We start from the raw sequence: 23,880 nt of genomic DNA on the forward strand, positions 1-23,880 counted from the left end.
GCAATGAGTAGATAAAAACATGCAATGACCAGCTGATGCTGGATGGGGATATGCAAGATCATCAAGTAGAGTAATTCACAGCGCATGCTAAATGCTCAATCAAAGCCCTGGCTTTGTGTCATATCATCGCAGATTCGACCATTTTTGGAAATGGCAGGAGAAAGCAGAGTACTAACAAAGTAAGACAGCGCGATCCAACGCCAGGTTAGCGGATATGTCATAGTCGTCAATGTAAAAACAAAAAAAAAAGGTGCAACTCCAGACCCGTGGAGCTTAAGTGGTGGCCTGCTGGGCCCAGTGACCACCGTTGAGCGCCTCTGGGGGAACCCGCTGTTGCTTGATGAACAGCTCAATTAAGGGCTGCATGGGCTCCATCTCCTTATCAGACACAAGCCCGTAGTACTTGGAGACGGTCACGAAGTGAACGAAGCACATGTTCAGGACATCGTGCTTGTTAATGTGCCAAAAGGGGTTGAGCCAATGAGCGTGGTACAGATGGGCGTAGCAGCGGAACATCTGCTTCATGATACCCTGGCAGTCCTTGTAAAAGGTTGGCGGGAAGCCACTGGACTTGCCGATCCACTCATCTGGGTTGGCGGGGTCGGAAGGAGTTGCTGATGCGCCATTGGCCTCTTTGATGGCAGATGTCTCGGGAGTGCCGTTTACTTTTTCGGTAGGGAACATAACGGGGTCGTGGATCTTGCTGACGATCCATTTCTCGACGCGGTTGATGAACTTTGGGGCGGAGATTTTAGCGGCGCGGCCGTCAACAAGCCAGGTATAGGTCAGCCTTTGGATTCGTTAGCTCAGTTCATAATTTACCCCGCTATACTCCACATACCGTCCAGCGGACATTGTTGGACAAGTGTTTTCGTTGCAAATGGGTAGACCCGTCACAGTGTTCACCTCTTGGATGACCTGGAGCATGCCGTGGAGTAGACGATATTGTTCCACAACTAAAGCAGAAACACATTAGCCTCCCCGTTCTCAAGATAAGCTTCCATAACGCTTACTCTGGTGAGCCAGCCACTCGCCCAGCTCCACATTCTTCGGGCAAGCACAGAGGGTCAAGAAGTTGCCCCTCACATTCAGCGGGGCATACTTCTCCTGGAAGAAGTATTTGGGCCCCTCAGGATCGTTCGCTTGGTTCTCTACTGACAGACTGCTGGAAATAGAGGGCGAATTCGACATGGTAGCTTGATGCTGGGGAGCAGAGGTCTGTGCTGGGCTCTTGGGGGGGATTGTTGCTTTTGTTGTTTCCTCCCCGGCCAAATCCTTGGCGACTGTATTCAAAAGATAAGAGTTAGTGGGCGATCGTGGCGAGGTATAGCTGTTTTAGAATGAAGTGGGGATATATAAGAGAAGTAGAAGTAGATGTGAAGGACAGGAGGAGGGCCCAAGGGAGATATTAGACTTTGGGGGATAGAAATGCTCCTTTGTATTTGTGGCGCCGGGGGATTCTTCATGCAGTATGAGGGGGTAAAGGTAGAAGAGAGATTGAACAGCTGATGGCAACGAGTCCACAGTGGCACAGCGTAACTTACACACTCTGGAAGAAGGTCGCCATCTTGAAAATGATCAGCAATGCTTCAAATCAAGAAAATAACGGGGATGAGGGACAAGAGACGGTGAGATGCCACACGTTGAGGATCCCCTTTTGGTCTGGGCCATCGAGACACTAGTCCTGTTTTGATCCGGAGTCGGATAATCTATATTCCCGCACGTCAATTGAATTACGGGAGCTCCGTCGTGAATGGCCGATGGAACAATTGTCAGTACACGATTGACGGTATAACACTATATCTGATCGCTTACTCATATACTGGAACATTTGAGGATACATTCAGTCCCTTCTTTATCGTCACTCACACTTCCCCACATATACGACCTTGCAGTAACAATAAATTCCATACACCATGTCCTCCGATGAGGAGGGCGTCCGGCGCCCCAGCAATGGCAATGAGAGCCCTGCGCACAGCAATGCCCATGATTCTGGCGCGGATCAAATGGATGAAGGTGACGATCTCTTTGGGTCGGATGGTGAAGGCGGACTTGATGACATTGAGTATGCAAACCACACCAAAGCGACAAGAGCTAGTTACTGATACATTACCAGACCCCACCGCACCTTGGACGATGAACAACTCGACTCAGGTGACGATGAGAACCGATATGATCGGCGCGAAGACCGAATGGAAGATGTAGCCGAGGAGCAGCAGGAAGTCAATGTTGCTGACCAGGACCTTGCTCGGGCGCCAGTGCCATTGACCAACGATGGAGAGGTAGGACGAGCTTCTACCTTGAAACCTTCAGTATGGATCTAACTTACTGACAGGTCTACACAATGCGTGTACCGGATTTCCTCTCAATCGAAGGAGAAGAATTCAATCCCGAGACTTACGTCCCACCGCCTTACCAGACCGCCGCTACCTCCCTTTGCTGGCGCAAAGACCCCGCGGATGAGTCTCTTTTGCAGTCTAATGCCCGCATTATCAAATGGGAGGATGGCTCTATTACTCTTCAACTCGCCTCTGCCCCCTTGAGCAATACCGCATCGCATCTAAACCCCTCGCACCTCTCACCAAGTCCGGCGACTATGACCACAAGCTCGACTCCCACGTTTATCTCGCAGCTGGACTGGAAACAGCCCAAGTTTTCCGATTAACCTCACATATCACCCAAGGTCTCACTGTTCTCCCGACTACCTTGGAGACGGACGATGCCGTTCAGCGACTGCAGGAACAATTGGCTGCTGCTGCTCGTGGTAGCAAGCAGACCGCAGCTGGCACTGCGCCGCGCTACGAACTAACAGAGGATCCCGAGTTGGCTGGTAAACGTGCCGAAATGATGGAAAAGGAAGCTATCAAGGCCGAACGTCGTCGCCAGCAGCTTGCTGATCGCGAGGCCGACCGTGGTCGCCGCCACGGCGCCACTCGTCCCGGTCCTAGCGGTCTTAGCGTCGGTGGTCTTGAAGATGCCGGTTTGCTCACCACTCGTCCACGTGCCAAGCCTCGCCGCCAAAACCGTCGCGGCGAGATCTACACCGACGACGAAGAAGAGGATTACTCTCGTGGTGCCCGTAACAGAGAAGATGAGTACGATGAGGACGATGGATTCTTGGTTGGCAGTGACGAGGAGGTTGAGGAAGAAGCGGAAGATGAAGAGGAGGAGCTCGAAGATGAAGATATGGACGCTGAAGGTGAGGATGATGTGGAGGCTGCTCCTGCGAAAGCTGGCCGTAGCAAGCCAGAGCCTCAAGTCAGGGATGGCACACCTCCTGCCCGAAAGAAGAACCGCTACGTGGTGGACGACGAGGACGACGAGTGAGCTTGTAGCTTTCCATTTCTCTCGCAGGTTCTTTTTCTTTTCGCGCTTTCGATGCAGTTTTCTTGTTACATATCCACATGGTCCGGCGTCATCTACATGGACAGGCATTCGAGGGACAATGGGGCTCATTTCACTGACTTGATGCTTGTACAACAAAATTAATGAAATGGTCAATGACATATCAACCTAGCTTCGTACCAGCGAAGCAGTGTATATTTGTATAGTAGATGCCAAATGGTATATACCACATAATCTTGGACATATCCAAAGCGCAGAAACCAGACTGCCGAACCCAAGCTGTAACCAACCAACCTGTTTTTCTCATGCATGGTATGCTCCAGCATGCGCTTTGTTCGTCGCAGTGACAGGCTCAACGCCCTCGGGATATTCTGAAGGATCAAAGTTGAATCTTGCGATCACATCTCTGGCACTTCCAACCACACGAAGACATAAAAACTTCTTTTCGCCATGATCATCCTCATCCTGTGACTGGGCCGAGTCCGGCATAAAAATTGGGTTGCACTCTCCAAGTGGATGTTTCCCAGGTTCATGGAAGCGGCGTTGCCGATTCTCAATTTCAATAATCATGGACAGCAGGTCTGGCTGCTCCGAGCAAGCAATCATAGCACTTGGCTCAACGGCTCCGCCAATGACAGCGCGACGAACAACTTGGTGGAGCCATGATTTCCAGTATTGCGCTGGGTCGGGGCTTTGGAGTGCCTCAGACACGTATTGTGGAAGCGCGGACTGCGTCCCCAGTTCAACAGCGTCGGCTCGCAAGACGCGCAGCCACGCGTCCGCGGTGACGGTTAATAGAGTCCCTATGAACATGATATTTTGAAGGCCTGTTGAAAAGACCTTGGGACAAACTTGGCAGCGGATCACGTCCCGTGCTGTTCGTGCAGCAATATATAGTGAGCATAGAGTGTGGGAGTTGACGGGGAAGGAGGAGATTGATGTCATATGGCTGAGGGATAGGTAAAGGTATGATAAACACGGACACCCAGACGTTGTGGAATCGGAGGATATAGAGGTGGCAGGAGACAGCGGGAGGGAGTGCATGGAAGGGAAAGGTGGAGAGTTGGGGAATGGCATTGGCATGGCTGTGGCTTCGGAGATGGCCGAGAAATCAGGCCAAGGGGAAGATGATGCAGGAACAGGAAGATTTGGCTGTTTCAGACGGTCTGGCCTCCAGGCATGGTTGTGGTCTTCATAACCTGACAATAGATCTGCGGGCTGGGAGAGATCCGAAGGCTGGGACTGTGGCAAATTCATGTTCGTGCCAGGCCGCCAGAATATTTGCGGACAAAGATGATCGGCGTCTGTCAAGGTGACTGTGTCCATCCCTAACGAAGACTGTTGCGAGTCTTCTGGACTGGGCCAAATTTCAGCTCCAGATAGCGCTGGGAAGTCAACCCCCTCATTGTCTGTCCGCGCCCTTTTCTTGGGCGGCCGACCCATCTGCTTTTGTATAGAATAGTTGCAAGAGAGTGACTGTTTGGTACATCGTGAACAGCCTGTCAGTTCCCCGGAGCACTTGAGCTTCCGCTTTCCTGCCGAGTAGTAGACTGGTCAGTAGAGTTGCGTTACATCGGCCTGTGAAACTTACTACACTCATCGCATGCTGCATGTCTTTTTGGCTCCGATAAACTATTCGTAATAGGCAAAGGAAGCCCCCCTTCATATTCATGCAGGAGTGACATTGCTTGACAATGATTCAGAAATCGAGTGGATCTCGATCAGAAGAGCCCTTAAATAGTTAGAAAGCACTAAAACATTCCATGGTCATCAAGTCGTAGATAGGCCCGATAAGATGGGGGCGGTCATGTGGGCGGTGAGCGGTGAGCGCCGCGAGAAATTATCCCAAAAAAAAATCCATGGATCTACAGCAATAAGACAACATCCGCTAAACGGCATCATGAACCCCAAGGCAGCTTCAAAGAAGCGCAAGGCTGTTACTCGCGATGTTGAGGAGGAAGCTGGTGTCTTTTCCGGTGACGAATTGAGCAAAGGCAACCTCGATGGAGCCTTGTCGGACAACTCCAAGGATCTTTCGGACAGCGAAGACGATGAGAGCGACTCGGAAGTCGAGCTAGTCGACGACTTTAGCGACTCGGAAGATGGAGAGGAGGAATTGGACAGCGACGAGATCCCCTCCGATACAGAGGAAGTTAAACCAACTGCCGGTGACCCCAATTTCCGCATTGTGAAGGACGCCAACGGAAATGATCGCTACCTCTGGGATGAAATTCACCCGGACGACAACTCTGAACTCTCCGAGGTGGACGAAAATGCCAACACCATTGGCGACATCCCGCTGAAGTTCTACGACGAATATCCCCACATTGGTTACGACATTAACGGAAAGAAGATTATGCGTCCTGCCAAGGGCGAGGCCCTGGATGCATTGTTGGACAGCATTGAAATTCCCAAGGGCTGGACCGGTCTGACTGACCCCAAGACTGGCAAGCCTCTGAATCTCAGCCAGGAGGAATTGGAGTTGCTCCGCAAGGTGCAGATGAACGAGGTTCCCTCAGAGGGCTACGACCCATATGAGCCTTTGGTGGAATGGTTCAGCAGCGAAAAGGAGATCATGCCATTGAGCGCCGCTCCCGAGCCCAAGCGCCGTTTCGTGCCGTCCAAGCACGAGCAGAAGCGTGTAATGAAGCTTGTGAAGGCCATCCGCGAGGGCCGCATTCTTCCTTACAAGGCGCCAGAGGAACGGGAAGACAAGGAGGAGGAACTCATCAACTACGACCTGTGGGCTGACGAAGCTGAGCGACCTGACCACGTCATGCACATCCCGGCGCCCAAGCTTCCACCCCCCTGGTTATGAGGAGAGTTACCACCCACCTCCCGAGTACCTTCCTGATAGCAAGGAACGTAAGGCATGGGAGCAGACAGATCCCGAGGATCGTGAGAAGGATTTCCTACCCAACGACTTCGGCTCCCTGCGCAAAGTTCCTGGATATGATAACTTCGTCCAGGAGAAGTTCGAACGTTGCTTGGATCTCTACCTTGCCCCGCGTGTTCGCCGTAGCAAGCTGAACATCGACCCCGAGAGTCTCTTGCCCAAGCTTCCTAGCCCTGAGGAGCTCAAGCCTTTCCCCACTGCTTGTGCCACAGTCTTCCGCGGACACAAGGGCCGTGTGCGCTCCGTTAATGTGGACCCAACCGGAATCTGGCTAGCCACTGGTGGTGACGACGGTACCGTTCGTGTCTGGGAACTCCTCACGGGTCGCCAGTTGTGGAGCGCAAAACTCAGCGATGACGAAGCGGTCAACACTGTCCGCTGGCGTCCGGGCAAGGACGCCGTCGTCCTCGCTGCCACCGCAGGAGACGACATCTTCCTGGCTGTGCCCCCAATCGTCGACCCCGAAATCGAGAAGGCCAGTCTGGATCTCCTCGACGCAGGCTGGGGTTTCGCCGCCTCTCGGCCTGCCCCCAGTGCCTCAGAGGATGGCAAGAAGAACGCGCCCCCGACCTGGATCCGTCCCGAGGCCGCTCTGGTGGACGCTGGTGTGTGCGTCGTTATTCCCCTCCGCTACGTGCCCAAGACGATCTCCTGGCACCGCCGCGGCGACTACTTTGTGACAGTGTGCTCGGGCGCGTCGACACCCGCCTCCGTCGCAATCTCCATCCACACAGTCAGCAAGCACCTGACGCAATTCCCCTTCCGACGCCGCCTTAAGGGCGGTGGTCCCCCCCAGACCGCCCACTTCCACCCCTCGAAACCCATCCTGTTCGTCGCCAATCAGCGCTCAATCCGCGCCTACGATCTCTCGCGCCAGCTCCTCGTCAAGATCTTGCAGCCCGGTGCACGCTGGATCTCGTCCTTCGACATCCACCCAACTTCTTCGAGCGCGTCCGGCGGCGACAACATCATCGTCGGTTCGTACGATCGTCGTCTGCTGTGGCACGACCTCGACCTCTCCCAGCGGCCCTACAAGACCCTCCGCTACCACCGCAAGGCTATCCGCGCCGTCAAGTTCCACCCCAGCGGCCGCTACCCGCTCTTCGCGGACGCTTCCGACGATGGATCACTGCAGATCTTCCACGGCAGCGTTACTGGAGATATGCTCAGCAATGCTACCATTGTGCCGCTCAAGGTTCTCAAGGGCCACAAGATTACTGGCGAGCTGGGTGTCCTGGATATCGACTGGCACCCACGCGAAGCGTGGGCTGTCAGTGCTGGTGCCGATGGAACTTGTCGCTTGTGGATGTAATCTTGAGATGCCGTTGCATGATGTCTGACATACTTTTGGGCGTTCTTCTCTATATATTTTCTTTTTGTGCATAATCTTCCCTTTGTATAGTTATTCTACAAAAAGTCGTTTCTTAACACAAGGTTTCCTTCTACTTCGTATCATATCAGAGTAGATCTTGCGTAATAGTCGAGGGCGTGTAGGAATAATTCAATGTTCCATCAAATAGCCAAATGTTCAAGGTATCTATATGTCCACGATCCCGAGCAAGAAAAATGGGAGAAAAAAAGAAAACCCTAGATCTAAAATGTATAGACGGATATCCGAAGAGAAGTACATATACAAACCAACCCCAAACTCAGACCACACCACCACTCCAATCCCTCCTGAGCTTCTCATACTTCCTCAAGTCCGTAACGCTAGGCCGAATAAAGGACTTAGCAGCAACGAAGTCAACGAGCTTGATACTATCGCGACGCTTGATAGCAGAGTAACCAGCACGACGCAACAAACTGCCCAGATCAGCACCACTGAAGCCCTCACACTCCTCAGCGAGTTTGCGCAGGTCTTCATTAAACTCAATAGCGAGTTTACGGACAAGAGTCTGCAAGATCTCAACACGCTCGAGCGGCGTGGGCAGGTTCACAAAGAGAAGGGTCTCGAGACGACCAGGACGCAGCATAGCAGGATCAATAATATCAGGCCGATTGGTAGCAGCGATAACATAGATACCCTGGCGACTACTGCCGAGGCCATCAAGCTCTGTGAGGAGTGTGTTGACAACACGGGCGGAGGCCTCGGAGAGTGTATCGTCACGGCGGGGCACGAGGGCGTCAAGCTCATCGAAGAAGATAACACAGGGCACGGAGGAGCGGGCGCGGACAAAGACCTGGCGAACAGCGCGCTCAGACTCACCGACGAATTTGTTGAGCAATTCGGGGCCCTTAACGCTGATGAAGTTTGCGCGGGATTCGTTGGCGACTGCCTTCGCGAGGAGGGTTTTACCGCAACCGGGCGGGCCCCAGAGGAGGACGCCAGTCGGCGCGGTGATGCCGACGTTGGCATAGATATCGGGATTCTTGATCGGCTCGACGATGGCGGTGACGAGCTCGTCGCGGATGCCACCGAGGGCACCGATGTCGGCCCAGGTTGTGTCGGGGATTGTTGCGAAGCCTTCGCGCTTGGAGGAGGGTTGGATCTTAGGGAGGGCTGTGAAGAAGTCTGCGTTGGAGACAAGGACAACTTCTGCTTCATCGCCGATAGGAGTTTCCTTGGCGTGGTTGATGAGACGGCGGAGTTCGCGGACTCGCGGGCTGATATCGTCTTCGCCTTCGATCTCCATCTCCATTTCTTCGCCGCTGTTCGACTTCAGGATCGCGAGGTACCGCTTGATAGCGGCTGATCCGGCGGTCGATACGAGGTCGTTAAGATCAGCGCCCACGAAGCCGGGGGTTCGTTTGGCGAGCGTCTTGAGGTCAATATCGTCTGCCAAGCGCATTTTGCGGGTGAGTGCCCGTAGGATCTGTTCTCTAACTGGCTCTGAGGGCACAGTCATGTTGATTTCTTTGTCGAAACGGCCACCGCGGCGCAGAGCGGCATCGAGACTGTCTGGGCGGTTGGTTGCTGCCAGCACGATGACGGGTTTGCCATCTGTCTTTTCAAGGGCAATCTCATCCATGCAGGTCAGGAGCTGGGCGACAATCCGCTTCTCCATTTCCCTCTGAGCGCTCTCGCGCTTCGGCGTAATCGCATCGATCTCGTCGATAAATATGAGACAGGGAGCAAGACGTTTCGCCTCTTCGAAGTACTCGCGCAGGGCTTTCTCAGACTCACCCGACATTCCTGACACGACCGAAGGCGCAGAAATTGAGATGAAGGGCACACCCAGCTCCGCTGCAAAGGCGTTTGCAATCAACGTCTTACCGCAACCAGGCGGACCATGCAGCAATACTCCGCGCGGCGGCTGCACGTTTGAGGATAGATAGACCTGCGGCCGGGTCATGGGTAGAATAACCAAGTCCCCAAGTTCCTGAACAACATCATCTAGTCCACCCAAATCGGCGAGACTGACATGTGTTGGTGGTGAACGATCAGCGGGCTCAGCTTTGCGTCGCTTAGACGCAGATTCTCCGCCATGCGTTCTTCTCTTGGAGGAGGTGGGTGCTGGGGTGCTAGCGGTGGATTCGGTCTTTTTGGCCTTCGTTGTTGCCCACGAGCCGACGACGCTCTGGTTCATTCCACTGGGTTCCTGATATTGCAATTGAAATTAGAATTTCCGTCCCATTTGGGCAAAATAGGCGCAGCGCATAACGTACCGTTGCAGCAGGCTCCTCGAGTCCCTCAAAGTCCCCCTTCATGGAATCCTCGTCCTCTTCGCCCATATCAGCTTTGACAACCTCTAACACCCGCTCAAGACTGTCTTCAATGAGTCTCTTCGGTTTCCGGTTCAAGCTCGAGTTAGATTTCTTAATTGTGTCATAAATCGCAGGGACCGATAGTCGGATGCGCCCATTCTCGGGCTGGTCGTCAATGATCTTGCGCACGATCTGGTAGACCTGTTGGGAGTTAGTCAAAGGCAACAAGACTCAATTTTGGAAAACACACCTCACGGTCCAGACCCTGACTGAGGGTCGGCCTGCCTCCCTTCCTAGCAGGCATAATTTGATATGGTTCCGCAAAGAAAAGAAAAGGCCCGAAATTTAATTTCGGAGATTGGAACTTTTGAAAGATCGGCTGAAAATTACGCCGTAATTACAGGCCCGTTACATAACGTCATTCATGTCTAGGCCATCTATGGAAGTTGGTTCTTCACTTCGACAACATGGGAAATTCGAGTAGCTCGCAGAAGATCTCTGCCCAGGATCGGTGAGTGCAGAGTGTTGTATATTGTATACATACAATATACACAACCCATCCTCAATCTCGTCTGTCAGAACATACTGTTGTTCTCCTCACGAGACCCCCCTCATCCCCACCCAGGATGCCCATTCAACGAACAACAATAGTATGATCCCAGCTAATTAAAAACCGGTGATGTCTGCAGGGCAATCCTTGACCTCAAAAACCAACGCGACAAACTACACCAATATCAGCGACGAATAACCGTCCTCACAGACCGCGAAACGGAAATCGCCAAGGAATGTCTCGCCCGCGATGATCGCCGGCGAGCACTGCTTGCCCTCCGACGCAAGAAATACCAGGAATCTCTCCTTGCGAAGACAGATGGGCAGCTCGCGCAGCTGGAGCAGTTAACTGGGCAGGTGGAGTTCGCGCTTGTGCAGAAGGACGTGCTGTTTGGGTTGCAGCAGGGGACGAAGGTGCTGCAGACGATTAATAAGGAGATGGGTGGCATTGAGGGTGTTGAGAGATTGATGGGGGAGACCGAGGATGCGAGGGCTTATCAGGAGGTATGTCCCTCGTTTTTGTCTCATGTTCAGGATGTTGGGACTGGGGTTATGATTGGGGTTCGGTTTTACTGACGGTCATTATAGGAGGTGAGTCAGATGCTGGCGGGACATTTGACGAACCAAGATGAGGATGAGGTCGAGGATGAGCTGGAGGCTCTGCAGCGGGAACTTGCTGGCCCTGAAATCCTGCCTGATGATGTCGTATTGCCGAGTCCGCCTACTGCTGATCTACCTGTCGAAGAGCCGGTGCTGGAGTCATCCAAAAGGACCAAGGCAAAGGCAGAGACTCGGACGGCTTTACCTGCTTCCTAGGGAAGACATGTTGCGTCCTCATTGCACAGCACCAAGCATTGCATTATATTGATCCAGGCATTTTGTGGCGTTGAGGCTTGTTTGTTTTTGTTGGCTACATTGCTAGATTTCATGTACCTATGGCGTTGCGATTGATTCTATCGCTTGTAAGATCTATGGTCTATAGATTATGACATCCTCAGTCTGAGGTTTTACAAAGGATATTCAAGATAAGAGCTCCCTTGGCTAGAATGGAAACCACACAACAAATCAATAAAATAATGTAGAAATACATAAGTAGTAGAATGGTATTCGTTAATTCATCACGACTGACCTGTCAACCCCAAAATACATCCCTTAGAAAGAAACCTCCAACGAACCCCATCTATTGCCCAGGCATAATCCTGCCACCAATACCGCTGACACCAGGAATAGAAACATGATCCTGGGGGTTCGCCGCAGCCTCATAGAGAAAATTAACCGGCTCCCGGGTTAACTTCATAAACTGCCCCTTGAAGCCTACATACCCAACCTTGGTAACATCCTCCTCGCCGTCACTCCAATTGTCCTCGAAGAACAGTGTGACAGAGGTAGTCGCATTCCAATGGGCACGATTCAACGGCAGTTCAAAGACATCGGCGCCGGGTACGGGCCGCGGGACCTCGATAGTTTGAGCTGGGTGCAGCTCCGATGCAGTTGAGAAATCCAAATCGTCGCGGTTCTTAAACAGCTTTACTGTCCTTGGGGCGGAGTTTGTAGGGGCTGTGTACAGGAGGAGGGAGTGGACGTTGACTTGGCCGTTGAAGCTGTGTATTGGAAGCTGTTAGTTTTGGGGGCGATAACGGTGAGGGGTAATATTGGCGGGGTTATTTGGGATTTTTTATGCCGCGTTGCCAGGGAGAGAGCAGCCACGAGAACTTGTGGGATACATATGTAGTGGTGTAGAATGAGTAAGACTCACGGGATGGTCATGAGCAGCTGTTCGTCTGCATCGCTCTCGAGCTCGGGCTCGTCGTTCAGTCGCTCGGCCCAGGTTTTCTGGACGATGGATGCGCCAGAGTTTGGGGTTGTCTCTGTGGAAAATCAGAAATTGTCGCCAATACTTGCTTCGTGATAACAGGTCTCGTACCATTCAGAGTTGTGATCAGGTCGAAGTTGATCTGAGAGTAGAGGAGGGATTGGATGGCCGGAGTGATGTCGTTGGTATGGTCGTGATCTTCGCCATGGCAGTGGCCATGATCATGATGATGCCCTGACATTGTAAAGATCGATGTAAATTTGATACCAAGATGTGGATAAGACAAAGATTTGGAGATTTGAAGTTGAAAGGTGGGAAGCTCTCCACTCCCGTGACGTCTTAGTCCGGAGAAGAGAATTGAGGCGATATTGTAGTAGTTAGGTAGGAGTCGCAAGAGATCATAACGTTTGGAGTCATTCTCTTATATTTCTGACTTTACAATGCAGATATTATATCTGAATATATCACTGCACTGTGGCCTAAATCGTCTCTGTCGCTTTTACCTAGGGTTTTCCCTTCTATCTATAAAATGCAACCAACATACTACATACAACCGTTGTAGATATGTATATCTCAATTCCACAGCCTCAAACGCCTGGGTATTATTGTACATAGTCCTCCTCTCTTGAATTTCAGATGTTATTATTGCCTCACTCGGTAATAATCCGGAGCATACTCCAGCAGATAACTCTTCTCGATCTTAGTGACATCGCGGATATAAGTCTTTTCACCCGTTTGCATGATTTCATGGAATATGACCCAATCGGCTTTTCGGTTCTATGTTAAGTCAGCAAACCAAAGATGCACTCGGTCACACATCCATGAACACTTACAAACATCAACGAAGTAGGGTGAGCATGAAGAGTCAGACCACCGCTGACAGTCTTAAAAGTTCCATCCGGCTGCATCTTCGCCGCGTGAGCAAAATAGCCTGTCGTAAGACATCGCCGAATCTGCTCCGGCTGTTTGCTCAAATCGGCTGTGCCATGACGGGATGAAAGTGACTCGTCGACTTGAATGCCAAAGCGTTCTAGATACCGTTTTAACTGGCCTCGGATGCTCACTGCGCGAAGCAAGGCTCGGTAATTCAAGAGGTTGTCGCGACACCATTTTGAGTCTTTCTTCCCTTTGGTGACAAAGGCCTGGTACACGTTCAAGTACGTCAAATGATCACCCTCTTCAACGGCGAACTTTCGCCGGTGGCTCTCGGCAGATCTTTTGTCCCCAGCGTGCTGAACCCACACCGTCCCCTGGAGGTTGACCATGGCCGCAATTGTGAGGATTTCACTTAGACAGTTGAAAGATGGCGCGACGAGAAGGACTTTGGCCATCATAGGATCCAGAGCGATTTCTGCCATCCGCATTCCAAGCGGTTTCGTCAGTTTGGCATAGTCGTCAACCGCACCGAGAGACGACAGGAGCTCCAGTGCACGAATGATGAGCTCTGCCGGCGGGGGTGTCAAGAAGTCGAACCGGACAATGTTGTCGATTCCCAGTGCTTTAAGCTGCATAATGACCGGTGCGAGATTTGACCGCTGGATTTCAGGTACCGTTGCTTCGGGCATCTGCTCGAATGCTTGTTGCGTGTACAGACGGAAACATTTCCCTGGCTTCGTTCTTCCAGCGCGGCCAGCTCGCTGGGTGGCGGATGCTTTTGATATTGGCACTGCAGTCAATGTATCAATCCCAGTATTGGGATTGTATGCCCGGAGCTTGGCGAAGCCGGAATCGATCACATATACAATCCCGTCGATTGTGACCGAGGCCTCGGCAATGTTGGTCGAGACGATGACCTTCCGGGTGTTTTCTGGGGTCGGCTCGAAGACGTACATTTGCTGTTCCGTGGTGAGTCCAGCATACAGTGGTAGTGGAAGCAGAGAGGGCGCCTTTGGATGGAGAGTTGCCGCTCTTTCAGATATCAACTGGATCGCTGTGTCGATCTCTTCCCGGCCAGTCAAAAAGAGAAGTACGTCGCCTTCTGGTTCTTGAGTATGGATATCAAAGACGGTCTTGACTGCTCGCTCTATGTAATCTTCTGCCGGAGAATCAAGGAACAATATGTCGACTGGATACATTCGTCCTTCCAGGCTGATGATCCGACCAACGCTTCCACCCAAATCTTCCGGCTCTGCCTCAGGCTGGTACTCCTCGCCGGCAAAGAAACGAAGGAAATCCTCTGCCTGGAGGGTTGCGCTACTAACAATTATGCGAAGTTCAGGGCGCTTCTTGCGGATCTTCTTTAGAGTCCCAAGGAGCACATCGGTACTGAGAGATCTCTCATGTGCCTCATCAACCATGATCACTGAATACCGCGAAAGTAGAGGATCAACCAGGGCTTCTCTGAGCAGCATGCCATCTGTCAAGAATTTGATCCTTGTGGCAGGAGATGTCAAATCTTCAAATCGGATAGAGTAGCCCACCTCTTCGCCGACTTTGCATCGCATCTCTTCGGCTACTCGCGTGGCAACCGTTGTAGCAGCCACCCGCCGGGGCTAAAACAAATTTAGTCACTACTGAATTCCAAGTATATTCCAAGTATGATGGGATCAGTGCTCACCTGTGTAACAGCAATGATCTTCCCATCCTCGCACCATCCTGCTTGATCTAGGTACTGCGGAAGCTGGGTTGTTTTCCCACTACCTGTTTGGCCCACCACGATAGTGACGGGGTACTTTTCAACCAGATAGAGCAGGTTCTTCTTGTGACGTGCGATAGGCAGTAAAGCAGCTGGTTTATACAGAGCTGGAATGAAAGAGGTCGAGAGCTCCTGTTCTGAAGCCATTTTAGACCAGATTTTAGCTGAGAACGAAGTCTGCTGTATTTGACTCCAGTCGTTAGAAGGAACTAAATTGGGTCTGGGCCATTCTGAAAATCCAAGCTCGCAGATTGGCAACTTGGTGATCGTCGGAGTTCTCTCGCAGAAACAGGGCGATCTGTATAAAGCTCGCCATCACGTGCGCCCCCACGTCACTTGGAGCTTCCCCGATATGTTCTACCCTCAGACATTCTCAGGCAACACTGTTTTTGTGAATTTCCCTTCAGTCACTTTCTATACTTTGTTAGATACCTAAGATACCTCAACATGTCAGAGGAGGACAAGATGGTATGTTTGCTTTCCGACGGGATCACTTGTTATCGCATGAGGCTCATGGTCATACACAGAACACTCCCGGCAGACCCTTGGGTGCCCTTAATTCTCCTAACAGCCCACGAGCCGAGTCACCGACTACCGCGCGCCCGATGGACTTTGACGACGAGCCCCAGGAGACCGGGGTTATTACTTCCTCCCCCGTTGCTCCTCAGCCAGCTGCCGCCGAGCCAGCCCCGCCAAAGCCGCCCCGGCCCCTGAGCCCGAGAGAACAGTCGGAGAACACCCTTAGGGAGGCATTTCCAAGCATCGAGCCTGGCGTCGTCAAAGCGGTCTTGACCGCAAGCAATTGGCATGTCGAGCGGGCGTTCAATGCCCTCCTTGGTTCGTAGAGAATCTACTATGTAAAATGAATATGAGCTGACCCCGACCTCGGCTTGCAGGTATGACTGACCCCAAGGCTCAAGAGGAAATGACACCACCGCCAAAACCGCCGCGCCCAACCCAACAGAGCACTGCTGCACAGCGACAACTGGAAGCCGATGAGATGTATGCACGTCAACTATCCGAGCACTACAATGCGACAGGACGTCGTGCACCGCCCCCGGGCTGGGAGAGCGACCCCCGATACCAGCGACCTAGAGGAAGCGAAGATTCGGAAGAGAGGGAATACAGCTTCTTTGATGGTATGGGCTATAGTGGCTTGTCGAATGAGCTCGTGCTAATTGGGTGTTTTACAGATGATCTACCCGTGATCCGCGAGAACCTCCGCAAGGGCTTCCTGGAGACACAGAATAAAGTTAATTCATGGGTAACAAACCTGAAGAAGAGAATTGACGGAGATGATTTGGACGAAGAACCTAGCCAGAACCAAAGAGAGACCACCCATGCCCGGCCCCGACGTAGTGGTGATATGGGCCGTCGCAGTGGAGATCGTGAGCGCTATGACGCAGATCCTCAAGTTCTCAGCGATGATTTCTCTGCTCTGGAGTTGAGGGATGGTGAAGGTAAATAACGACCTTACGTCTGGCATCATGGAATTTCGCTAACTGCGTACAGCTCCCCCGCCTCGGCCCCCTCGTCCCGGTAACTCCAGCCTTAAACCCTCCGTGTCTCCTTCGCCAGACAGGCGCAGGGTCTCTTTCCAGGAGGGACCACCCACCGAGATTGACAACTCTTACGATGCCTCCACGCCATCCAAGCGTCTCAGCTCAACAGGCAGCAAGTCGAGCAAGTGGCAACCGTTGTCCACAGTTGAGCCTTCTCCCGTTGCGGAGAACGACCCATTCAGCCTGGGCGATAGCGACGATGAGAAGGAGATTAAGACTAAGGAGCAAACCACTAGCTCGGAAGGCGATCAGCTCAAGCACGCTACTGTTGAGTCAGTGTCCGATGAAGTTGGTTCCTCCAAGGGCCCGGACACCAAGGGCGCTAGCAAGCCCGAGTCGAAATAATTGCGATTGGAATTTGAATATCCCCAGTGTCGTCTGCGCGCGGATCATTTCTTGCCTTTCTCCCTTTCCTTCCAGCCCATATATCTATTTCCCCTCTCGTTCTACTGTGCGTTGTTATGTGCTACCCACCTCCCCGGATTTACGATACCTAGTAGAAGTAGCCCAAGATGTTCTGCAACCTTTCCAATATCTTCCATAAGCCCAAGCCAAATTGAATCTGTATTTGTATCGGAAAGCAACAAAACATAAAAGGGTATATCTCCGACCGGCCCGTACAGTAACAAATATACGGCCTCAACGCCAAAACCAGTAACAAATCAACAGACCTCGTCTAATGTGCCGATCTGGCAACATGTAACTGAGATCTCTAAACCCACGTCGACTCCCCAAGGCGCTTACTCCACGGCGTGAGCATTACCCACGCGCTTTGAACCAGTCTCCTTGCGCAGATCCTTGATGACAGTCTGTAGAGAAGAGTCAGTTACTAGGCACTTTGAACACCGGATTACCGGATTACACGCGTAGAGTGCTATATTGTTGAGATCCGATCTCAATCTCGCGGGGAAACGCGTACCGCCAAAGCATCGGGGTTGACCCCGTTTTCAATGAGAGACACACAAAGCGACAGCTCTGTCCGGTCCAGGTTTGTGTTCTGTTCGACATATCAGTTTTTTGTTTTATTTGTAAAGAATAGAGAAATGATGACATGGACTAGACAGTCCTGGATTCTAAATCCTGAATCCTGAATCATGTCTAGTTATTGGGGGTAAGCACGCACCAGCAGGTCGGAGATCTCCTGAAGAATATCGATGACTTCTCTGGCGGCTTGACGCTTGTCATCAGCCTCTTGGGATTTTGGGGGCATTTTTGGATTTTGATTCTGATATATGGGTTGTTGGAGTGTCAAGGTGGTTATGTGTTGGAGTTGAGTGTGGGACTTTTCTGCGGATCGAATCATCTGCATCAACGGTCTATTATACGGAGTACTAGTACTCCATACATCAACCTGGTATTTTGATATTCCTTAGAGGGCATTTTCTCTATGAATATCACTTCACTTATAAAAGATTTGCTTCAATTGCTCTTATCACTGGTGAATATTCATCTGCATTCTGCAGTGCTTATCTTCTAAAGAGAAATGGAGAATCTACCTAGATATATACTTAATCTGTCAAACAGGGAACAAAAGAAGCAGTACATAAAGAACTATTTTATGGGAAAGGTAAAGCAAAAGCAAATACAGATATCATCGAGTGGTTTATATCTGATATATGTACGGATATCCATGGATGAATATGGATGGGAAAATGTAAACGACACTAGAGCGAGGCAAACGATTCGTACTAGTTCAGAGAAAGATCTGGTAAACAAAACAAGTCAAGCGTGTGAAGACCGTACTTCAACTGTTCCCCCACTCTCTCACATCTCTTACAAGCATCATTATCCACAGCTGTCGAGGCTTACCGTCATGTCTTACGAAATAACTACACACAGCGGTGGTGCAAGATTCTTTCTCATACCACCGAAAAAGCCATCAGCCTGGCAACAATTCCGTGATGAACCTTGTCTCTTCCTCGCCCGCAAGCTCTCTGCCTGGCGACCAACCAACCTCCCCAAACTGCCTGAGAACCCTGTCACCGTTGTCTGCATCTCAAACACCTACCATGAGCGACCAGAGATACCGCCCGGCGACATCCTGATCCATGCCGGCGATCTGACATCAGATGGATCACTTGCCGAGCTACAAATCACGTTGAACTGGCTGCAAGCCCAGCCTCATCCCATTAAGATTGCTGTGGCGGGTAGAGCTGACCGGTATCTTGATAAAATGAAGAAGGGAGGTCGTCGCTGGAGACATGGACATCGCGAGAGGGCATACTGGGGCGACATCATCTATCTGGAACACCAGCATATCACCGTGACTGCTCCGAACGGACGCCAACTCCGGATCTATGGAAGTCCATATTCACCGATGACTGTCCCTTCCTTGGCTTTTCAGTACTCTGACTCCGACAATATTTGGGACCGAGTCCCTGACAATATGGACATTCTCATCACCCACACACCGCCATACACGCATCGCGACTCTCTCCGAGGCTGCCTGCATTTGTTGAATCACATCTGGATGGATCCTCCTCGACTGCATGTCTTCGGGTGCGCTCGTGAGCATCATGGATGTGAATTTCTGTACTATGATGCTCTTCAGGCGGCTGTCGAACGCATTGAGGATGTAGGTGGGGGCTTCTCCAATCTTCTCATGGTAGTTAAAGGGCTTATACAGTCCTTCTTCCGACCTGATATCAAGGCCAAGTCTGTGCTTGTAAATGCATGCACTAACGGGTGGTTGTGGGATCCTGAACGCCAACCGATCTCTGTTGTCATCTGATTTGGGCTGGTCAACTATGTACCCACGTACTTTGGCTGAATGAGACGTGACTCGACATGTGATGTACCGATTTACCAATGAATGAAACATTTGCTTCTCTTACGTGCACGCGTACATGAACTTGAGATATCGTCGAGTCCTAGTTTATAGATCAAGATGGCTCTCATTGGACCAAACTAGTGGGACCTCCGAAATACTGGGCTAGACCTTTGTACCCAGGTATACCGCCCTATATACCCTATATACCTACCTTTTAAACATACTGCCACAAGAATACGACCGTATGCGTAGTCTTTCTTGATGGTCTTTTTGGTAGTCTCAGGTACATACCTTGACTGCTAGTTATCAGTTAGTGCTGAATCATTAGGATTTTGAGTCTGGCAGATCCGGCAGAATTCGGAGGGCGGTATACCTGGGTACAAAGGTTTAGCCCAATATTTCGGACTGTAGTTACGGAGTGCATTTGAACCAGCCTTCGTACTTTTACACAGCATAGACTGACACAGTTACAGTGTCAGATATCTGGAAAAGGCGTGTGTTAAATCTAGTCAGCCGTGATCCGGAATGGCACCTCAATACGAAACGGGAGGAATGAGAGGAATGCCCGGCCTCACCATCTCGGACATTCATGCCTTGAAGAGGAACGAGGCACTGGAGATTCTTGCCCGGATTTCACGCGTCGAGAAAAAGACCTTCCCCACTAATGAGGCATTCCCGTTCGGCGAGGACTTGTGGCGAAAAAAGCCTAACACGCGAGTTCTGTACGCGATTCGAGCCAAGGGATCGCAATCTGATCTGATTGCCTACGCGGTCTATGTCCGACAGAAGGGCATTGCACTTTTGCACAAGGTCTGTGTAACAGAGCCTAACCGCCGTCAAGGTGTTGGCCAGGAGGTGCTGTCCTACATTCAGCAGCGCCTGCGAAAGGAGGGCTGCCAGTATATTCAACTCTGGGTAGACCAGGCCAGGGAGCCTGCACGCGCCTTGTATCTCCGCATAGGATTCGAGGAACGTGAAGTCATCCCTGATTACTACGCCCCTGGACGAACAGGAATCAAAATGGTCCTAGATTTACAAGCTTGATGGTTGAGCCACTGCCGTCAATGCTGCACCCTTCGGGCCTTTTTCTCCCCACTAAAAATGTTCCTTGCCTTATTGGTCCCTTTTGAATAAGTCCGAGGGGCAATAAGTCATTGTGGTAGGGCGCGTCTATGCTCCTTGGCCGCCGCAGGAGCCACCTATGGCTACCCCTTGCATGGACACGGGCATCTTCGAAACGTGAGATTATGGCGATCGGACCTGCGTCCATTCTCCACTGTCATTCTGCTACATACTTCCGCGATATCCAACATATCCAGGTATGGCTTTTTTGAAAGGGCACGCCCTGAATGTCTCCCTGGTCCCTTTGGTTCGAGAGGGACCGCGATCCTTTTCTGGAAGATCATGCGTGATACTCTTTCATCTTCGTCCCGAATCTCTTTCTTTCCATCTTGTCTACTTTCACTATCTTTCGCCGTGAGATTGGAAACACCGTTGGTGATCGGTGAGCTAGCTGTGTCTTTTCCAGCTATATACAGTTCCACCGTGCTCGCGTTTTCTTAATCGACCATGGCGTTCTTTCTCACCATCGTGCTGGTTTTCCTGTCAGTCGCCAGTGCAGCATCCTTGTCTGCCAATTATCCGATAAACGCGCAATTGCCACCTGTTGCCCGAGTTTCACAGCCTTTCCGATTTGAATTCGCCCAAAGTACTTTCGCCAACACCGACGCGGACACTAAATACTCGCTATTAAATGCACCATCATGGCTCGAAGTGGACAGCAGCAGTCTCGCCCTGTACGGAACGCCAGACTCAAGCGACAGTGGTGCCAACGAATTCAAGCTTGTGGCATCAAATGGATCGGAAAAGGACAGCATGGACGTTACTTTAATTGTGACAGCAGACCAGGGACCGACGGTGAACAAACCACTTGTGCCTCAACTGCAGAAATTGGGACCAGTCTCATACCCTGCCACGTTGTTCATTCATCCGGGTCGTCAATTCTCGATTGAGTTCGATCAGGATACCTTCGACAACACGCATCCGTCCACGATATACTACGGAACTTCGCCGAACAACGCCCCGCTTCCTTCCTGGATCACCTTCGATCCGGCAGCCCTAAAATTTGCTGGGAATAGCCCTGCTTTCCCAGGCGCCGGGCCTCAAACATTTACTTTCCAGCTAGTCGCATCAGATGTAGCTGGATACAGTGCGGCCAACGTGACTTTTGAACTCTCGATCGGTCCCCATATCCTGACATTCAATGAGACAGTCCAAAACTTCAACCTCACAAGAGGAGAAGAGTTCAATAGCCCTAAATTCACTAGCCTTCTGTCTATGGACGGTTCGCCGGTTTCTATCAAGGAGCTGGAAAAAGTCGATGCTGAATTGCCGAACTGGCTGAACCTGGATAAGGAGAATATATCGCTGAGCGGGACTCCACCCAAGGATGCTGTGAATCAGAACATCACCATTTCCGTTACAGACACTTTCCACGATCAAGCGCACTTGATGGTTCGCTTAGAGTTCTTGAAGCTATTCCTCGACACCGTTAATGGCTGTGAGGCAGCCATTGGCCAAGACTTCAAATTTGTGTTCAATCAGTCCATCCTCACTGATGACTCTGTACAACTGGAGGTCGATTTGGACAATGACCTCGCGTGGCTTACCTATTTCTCGGACAACAAGACTATTTACGGGCACGTTCCAGACGACATGGATCCCAAAAAGTTCACCATACCTCTTACTGCATATCAAGGGTCGACCGAAGACACAATGGACTTCGTTCTCGATGTGCTCAAAGCCTCGGACACACATTCGAACCCCACAGATCCGTTCACTGATACTGGCAGCCCCGACCATAAGAAGGCTGGCATCATCGCCATCTCAGTCGTGGTCCCATTAGTGGTAATTCTGAGTCTGTTGATTCTCTTCTGCTGCTGGCGTAGCCGCAAGAACTCACCCACAATTGAAGAGGGTTCATCCGACAGAAAAGCTCCACCACGACCTGTTAGGCCAGATGTTCCTAATTGCCAGCCATCCATGACGGAAAGACCCTCGCGCGATGACAATTCCGAAGATTGGATGAGTCCTATATCACCGTCGTCGATCCCCAAGCTCGAACTTGGCCCAGCGTGGAACGTGGCATCATTTGATAAACGGGAGAACCCAGTTAACTTTGTTATCCCTGAGCCCATTATTCCCCCTCGCTCTCCTGCTCGCAACTCTCCCACTCGTGGGGGCTTTGTCCCACGGCGGGACACCATCACCCAAGAGGACAAACCCGTTGAAGCCGTCTCGCCTTCCAAGAAGCAAAACAATCGCCTCTCATACACGAACAGCCCCGTGCGTCGTAGGACCACCAATCGGTCTCGACGAGAGCCGTTGAAGCCGATCCAACCGCGGGCCATGAAGCGAGAATCTCTCCAATCTTCCAAGTCCAAGAGGTACTCAAAGCGCTCCAGCGGCATCTCCTCCATTGCCTCTGGACTGCCTGTACGATTCAGCGGAGCCGGCCATGGCGCCGGCGGCTTCGGACCTCCCGGCCACGGCGTGGTGCACACATCATGGCAAAACGCCCGAGCCTCAATGATAAACGACGAGAGCAGCCTAACAAACATGGCGCCAATGTTTTCGCGTCCGCCAGCAGCAGGACGCGTGCGCCACAGCATGGCATCTAGCATCCCCGAAAACTACAGGCGCATGACCCTACGCACTGTTGAGCCCGACGACTCTATTATTTCCGAATCCGACTCCCTGGAAGCCTTTGTCCACAGCCGGGCCAAGCACCGCAACTCCTCCAACCCTCTCTTCTCCGCGCAGATCAGCCGGCGCACTTCCTCCGGCATGCGCGCGCTCGACCGAAACCGCAGCATGCGCAGCCGCGCGGACACTGTCTCCGTATCAACCTTCAGCGATGAATACCGCCAATCTATGCAAGACCGGCCCTTGTCGACTGCAATCTCGGCATCGGAATACGGTGACGACAACACCACTAACAACAACAGCCGCTTCTCCCAATATCAGAGCCAGACCGGTCTGTTTCCCCTTGCTGAGGGCAGTGCATATGGCCAGAGCCAGCTGAGTATTGCACAAGACTACCGCGGTGCTATCTCCCCGCTGCCGCAGTGCTGGAGCGAGAATAGTATGGGCAGTGCTCGGCAGTTGGAGGGCCAGGGCAACTCTCAGCCTCAGAAAGTGAATGATGAAAACGCCATGCCGCCCAGCTCGTCTATGATCTCGGATCTGGATGAGCATCTGTCACGCAAGGCCAACCCTAACAAAGGCGCCAATCACGAGTGGTGGTTGTCGTCGCCCGTTGAGCCCCCGCGGCCGCTGAAGAATTCCGATAATCGGAGTCTTCCTGTAGCTAGTAGTGGGGAGCTGGCATTTGTTTGATCTTTGGCTTCTTGTTCTTTTTTTCGCGTCTTATATCTCTATATCTTTCTCGTTTGGGTCTTGTTCTGTGTTTCTGGCGTTCTTGGGCATTGCGAACATGATATCCATTGGCTTTTCTATGGTTGATTGGTTGGTATTTCAAGTCTTTTATACTAGTTGATCTGGTTTTGGAGCGAATAATAATATCTCTGCATCTGGATTGTTTCGGTGTGTCACAGTGTATATACACCGGAATTTAGGCGCGATATGGCTTTCCCTTTCCGCTTT

General features: G+C 51.6%; 13 protein-coding genes across 13 annotated transcripts; 7 read left to right on the forward strand and 6 right to left on the reverse strand.

Moving 5' to 3' along the window:
• Positions 1 to 273: 273 nt before the first annotated feature.
• Positions 274 to 1,567, reverse strand: N7489_003822 (Mob1/phocein family protein; the record flags this gene model as incomplete). Its single annotated transcript, XM_056709574.1, has 4 exons — positions 274 to 790; positions 842 to 956; positions 1,014 to 1,283; positions 1,549 to 1,567. The coding sequence occupies 4 exons, from the start codon at positions 1,565 to 1,567 to the stop codon at positions 274 to 276; spliced, it is 921 nt and encodes a 306-aa protein (XP_056567995.1).
• Positions 1,568 to 1,916: 349 nt separating this feature from the next.
• N7489_003823 (Paf1-complex subunit LEO1) lies at positions 1,917 to 3,327 on the forward strand (the record flags this gene model as incomplete). Its single annotated transcript, XM_056709575.1, has 4 exons — positions 1,917 to 2,065; positions 2,117 to 2,282; positions 2,336 to 2,585; positions 2,633 to 3,327. 4 exons carry the CDS (start codon positions 1,917 to 1,919, stop codon positions 3,325 to 3,327), a joined length of 1,260 nt encoding a protein of 419 aa, XP_056567996.1.
• Positions 3,328 to 3,648: 321 nt separating this feature from the next.
• N7489_003824 (Zn(II)2Cys6 transcription factor rglT) lies at positions 3,649 to 5,030 on the reverse strand (the record flags this gene model as incomplete). Its single annotated transcript, XM_056709576.1, has 2 exons — positions 3,649 to 4,895; positions 4,937 to 5,030. The coding sequence occupies 2 exons, from the start codon at positions 5,028 to 5,030 to the stop codon at positions 3,649 to 3,651; spliced, it is 1,341 nt and encodes a 446-aa protein (XP_056567997.1).
• Positions 5,031 to 5,245: 215 nt separating this feature from the next.
• erb1 (ribosome biogenesis protein ERB1) lies at positions 5,246 to 7,553 on the forward strand (the record flags this gene model as incomplete). Its single annotated transcript, XM_056709577.1, has 2 exons — positions 5,246 to 6,087; positions 6,143 to 7,553. The coding sequence occupies 2 exons, from the start codon at positions 5,246 to 5,248 to the stop codon at positions 7,551 to 7,553; spliced, it is 2,253 nt and encodes a 750-aa protein (XP_056567998.1).
• Positions 7,554 to 7,890: 337 nt separating this feature from the next.
• N7489_003826 (putative AAA family ATPase/60S ribosome export protein Rix7) lies at positions 7,891 to 10,190 on the reverse strand (the record flags this gene model as incomplete). The annotated part of the gene is made up of 3 exons (XM_056709578.1): positions 7,891 to 9,780; positions 9,848 to 10,087; positions 10,137 to 10,190. 3 exons carry the CDS (start codon positions 10,188 to 10,190, stop codon positions 7,891 to 7,893), a joined length of 2,184 nt encoding a protein of 727 aa, XP_056567999.1.
• Positions 10,191 to 10,353: 163 nt separating this feature from the next.
• Positions 10,354 to 11,251, forward strand: N7489_003827 (ESCRT-III subunit protein VPS20; the record flags this gene model as incomplete). Its single annotated transcript, XM_056709579.1, has 3 exons — positions 10,354 to 10,397; positions 10,576 to 10,939; positions 11,024 to 11,251. 3 exons carry the CDS (start codon positions 10,354 to 10,356, stop codon positions 11,249 to 11,251), a joined length of 636 nt encoding a protein of 211 aa, XP_056568000.1.
• Positions 11,252 to 11,615: 364 nt separating this feature from the next.
• On the reverse strand, positions 11,616 to 12,489 carry N7489_003828 (PITH domain-containing protein; the record flags this gene model as incomplete). The annotated part of the gene is made up of 3 exons (XM_056709580.1): positions 11,616 to 12,036; positions 12,192 to 12,303; positions 12,360 to 12,489. 3 exons carry the CDS (start codon positions 12,487 to 12,489, stop codon positions 11,616 to 11,618), a joined length of 663 nt encoding a protein of 220 aa, XP_056568001.1.
• A 401-nt stretch (positions 12,490 to 12,890) lies between these two features.
• On the reverse strand, positions 12,891 to 15,030 carry N7489_003829 (putative ATP dependent RNA helicase; the record flags this gene model as incomplete). The annotated part of the gene is made up of 3 exons (XM_056709581.1): positions 12,891 to 13,025; positions 13,082 to 14,740; positions 14,806 to 15,030. 3 exons carry the CDS (start codon positions 15,028 to 15,030, stop codon positions 12,891 to 12,893), a joined length of 2,019 nt encoding a protein of 672 aa, XP_056568002.1.
• A 300-nt stretch (positions 15,031 to 15,330) lies between these two features.
• Positions 15,331 to 16,790, forward strand: N7489_003830 (uncharacterized protein; the record flags this gene model as incomplete). Its single annotated transcript, XM_056709582.1, has 5 exons — positions 15,331 to 15,351; positions 15,411 to 15,720; positions 15,780 to 16,022; positions 16,077 to 16,343; positions 16,396 to 16,790. 5 exons carry the CDS (start codon positions 15,331 to 15,333, stop codon positions 16,788 to 16,790), a joined length of 1,236 nt encoding a protein of 411 aa, XP_056568003.1.
• Positions 16,791 to 17,185: 395 nt separating this feature from the next.
• On the reverse strand, positions 17,186 to 17,655 carry N7489_003831 (mitotic-spindle organizing protein 1; the record flags this gene model as incomplete). The annotated part of the gene is made up of 3 exons (XM_056709583.1): positions 17,186 to 17,254; positions 17,365 to 17,442; positions 17,569 to 17,655. The coding sequence occupies 3 exons, from the start codon at positions 17,653 to 17,655 to the stop codon at positions 17,186 to 17,188; spliced, it is 234 nt and encodes a 77-aa protein (XP_056568004.1).
• A 603-nt stretch (positions 17,656 to 18,258) lies between these two features.
• On the forward strand, positions 18,259 to 19,176 carry N7489_003832 (metallophosphatase domain-containing protein; the record flags this gene model as incomplete). The annotated part of the gene is made up of 1 exon (XM_056709584.1): positions 18,259 to 19,176. The coding sequence occupies one exon, from the start codon at positions 18,259 to 18,261 to the stop codon at positions 19,174 to 19,176; it is 918 nt and encodes a 305-aa protein (XP_056568005.1).
• Positions 19,177 to 19,740: 564 nt separating this feature from the next.
• On the forward strand, positions 19,741 to 20,259 carry N7489_003833 (GNAT family N-acetyltransferase; the record flags this gene model as incomplete). The annotated part of the gene is made up of 1 exon (XM_056709585.1): positions 19,741 to 20,259. One exon carries the CDS (start codon positions 19,741 to 19,743, stop codon positions 20,257 to 20,259), a length of 519 nt encoding a protein of 172 aa, XP_056568006.1.
• Positions 20,260 to 20,784: 525 nt separating this feature from the next.
• Positions 20,785 to 23,613, forward strand: N7489_003834 (putative transmembrane glycoprotein; the record flags this gene model as incomplete). Its single annotated transcript, XM_056709586.1, has 1 exon — positions 20,785 to 23,613. One exon carries the CDS (start codon positions 20,785 to 20,787, stop codon positions 23,611 to 23,613), a length of 2,829 nt encoding a protein of 942 aa, XP_056568007.1.
• Positions 23,614 to 23,880: the final 267 nt, after the last annotated feature.

The sequence above is a fragment of the Penicillium chrysogenum genome (genome assembly GCF_028827035.1).
Source record: "Penicillium chrysogenum strain IBT 35668 chromosome Unknown utg000002l_segment0_segment0, whole genome shotgun sequence".
NCBI classification, from domain to species: domain Eukaryota; kingdom Fungi; phylum Ascomycota; class Eurotiomycetes; order Eurotiales; family Aspergillaceae; genus Penicillium; species Penicillium chrysogenum.